General features: G+C 41.4%; 1 protein-coding gene across 1 annotated transcript; it reads left to right on the top strand.

The window, feature by feature from the left end:
- LOC107646743 lies at positions 860–1,521 on the top strand. Its single transcript, XM_016350905.1, has 2 exons — positions 860–1,152; positions 1,239–1,521. The coding sequence occupies exons 1-2, from the start codon at positions 860–862 to the stop codon at positions 1,519–1,521; spliced, it is 576 nt and encodes a 191-aa protein (XP_016206391.1).

The raw sequence follows: 1,733 nt of genomic DNA, 5'->3' as shown, positions 1-1,733 counted from the left end.
TTACATGCACAATCAAGGCTCTAGACACAATGAGGTTTATGGTGACACTTATAACCCATCCTGGAAGAACCACCCCAACCTCAAATAGGGAGACAATCACACTCAGACTCAACAGCCATGGCAAAGGAATTCAACCCAAAATAGTTGGAAAAACACAAACCACAACAACTAGCAGAATAACAACCAAAATACATACAGAAAACCCCAAAACACTTACCCCAACTCTAACCATCATCCATCCAATAACCAAGCCACCAATCAAAACACTTACCATCAACCCTCAACACCCCACAACCAACCAATCTCACAAGACTCTCAGAGGATCACCAATTTGGAGATGTTAATGGAGAAAATGATGAAGCATCAAGAGATGACAACAAAGAACCAGGAAGCTTCCATGAAGAATATGGAGAGGCAGATTGGACAGCTTTCCAAGCAAATTGCTATTGAGAGACCATCAAGCTCACTACCAAGTGACACCATTCCTAATCTAAAAGAGGAGTGCAAAGCTATAAAGCTAAGGAGTGGGAAGACATTGGTGGACAACAAAGAAGCAACCAAGAAGCCTAAGGAAAGCGACAAAGAGCCAACAGAGAAAGAGGAAGCTAGCAACAGGGACATGACAACAAGCAAAAATGTCCCAAAGAAGCTCAAAGAGAAGGATAACCAACCACACAATTCAAGGGGAGAAAAGGAGGAACAAACCCAAGGACAGCAGAAAGCAGAGAAAAGCTTTACACCTCCACTGCCATATCCCCAAAGATTCAACAAAGAAACCAAGGATCAACACTTCCACAAATTTCTTGAGGTTTTTAAGAGGCTGAAGATAAACATCCCTTTGGCTGAGGCATTAGAGCAAATGCCTCTATATGCGAAATTCCTGAATGATCTCATCAATAAGAAGAGAAGTTGGCACGAGAAAGAAACTATATTGCTCACTGAAGAATGCAGGGCATTAATTCAAAAAGGGCTTCCACCCAAACTTGAAGATCCTAGAAGTTTCTTTCTGCCTTGTACCATTGGAAGATTGAGCATCAACAAGGCAATGTGTGACTTAGGGGCTAGTATCAATCTGATGCCCTCTTCTCTGGTGAGAAAGCTGTGCATAGAGGAAGTGAAGCCAATACAAATATCTCTAGAATTAGTGGACAAGTCAGTGATCTGTCCCAGGGGTGTGATTGAAAACCTTCTAGTTAAGGTGGACAAATTCATATTCCCTGCATACTTTGTGGTCTTAGATCAGATGAGGATGAAGGTGATTCCATCATACTTGGAAGACCATTCTTGGCCACAGCTAGGGCCATTATAGATGTGGAACAAGGAGAGCTAACCCTCCGAATGCATGATGAAAGCATCACTCTGAATGTATTTCCAGAAACACAACTCATTGATGAAAAGAAGAATTGCATGGAAACTGACAAGGAAGACTTGCAATGGAAGGAAGGAAGCAACAAGACAACCAGTAATCACCTTTCAAAGCAAGAAACAGACAAAGAACTCAAGAAGAAATTGAAGTGTTGACCACTAAGAAGGAAAATCCCAAAATAAAGTCCTCTGTCAAAGAAGAAAGATCAACAAAAAGAAGAAAGAAAAGCAAGAAAAAGACTCAAAAGGGGTGAAAGAACAAGAAGACCCCAACTGAGGGGTTCTCCAAGGGTGATGAAGTACAGTTGATCTATCAACAGTTTGGAACAAGCCAACAAGCCAAAGACTACTACACAGTTTGCAAAATA

Source organism: Arachis ipaensis, chromosome B06 (genome assembly GCF_000816755.2).
Source record: "Arachis ipaensis cultivar K30076 chromosome B06, Araip1.1, whole genome shotgun sequence".
Lineage (NCBI taxonomy): Eukaryota > Viridiplantae > Streptophyta > Magnoliopsida > Fabales > Fabaceae > Arachis > Arachis ipaensis.
This window is presented reverse-complemented; position numbering and strand designations above follow the sequence as displayed.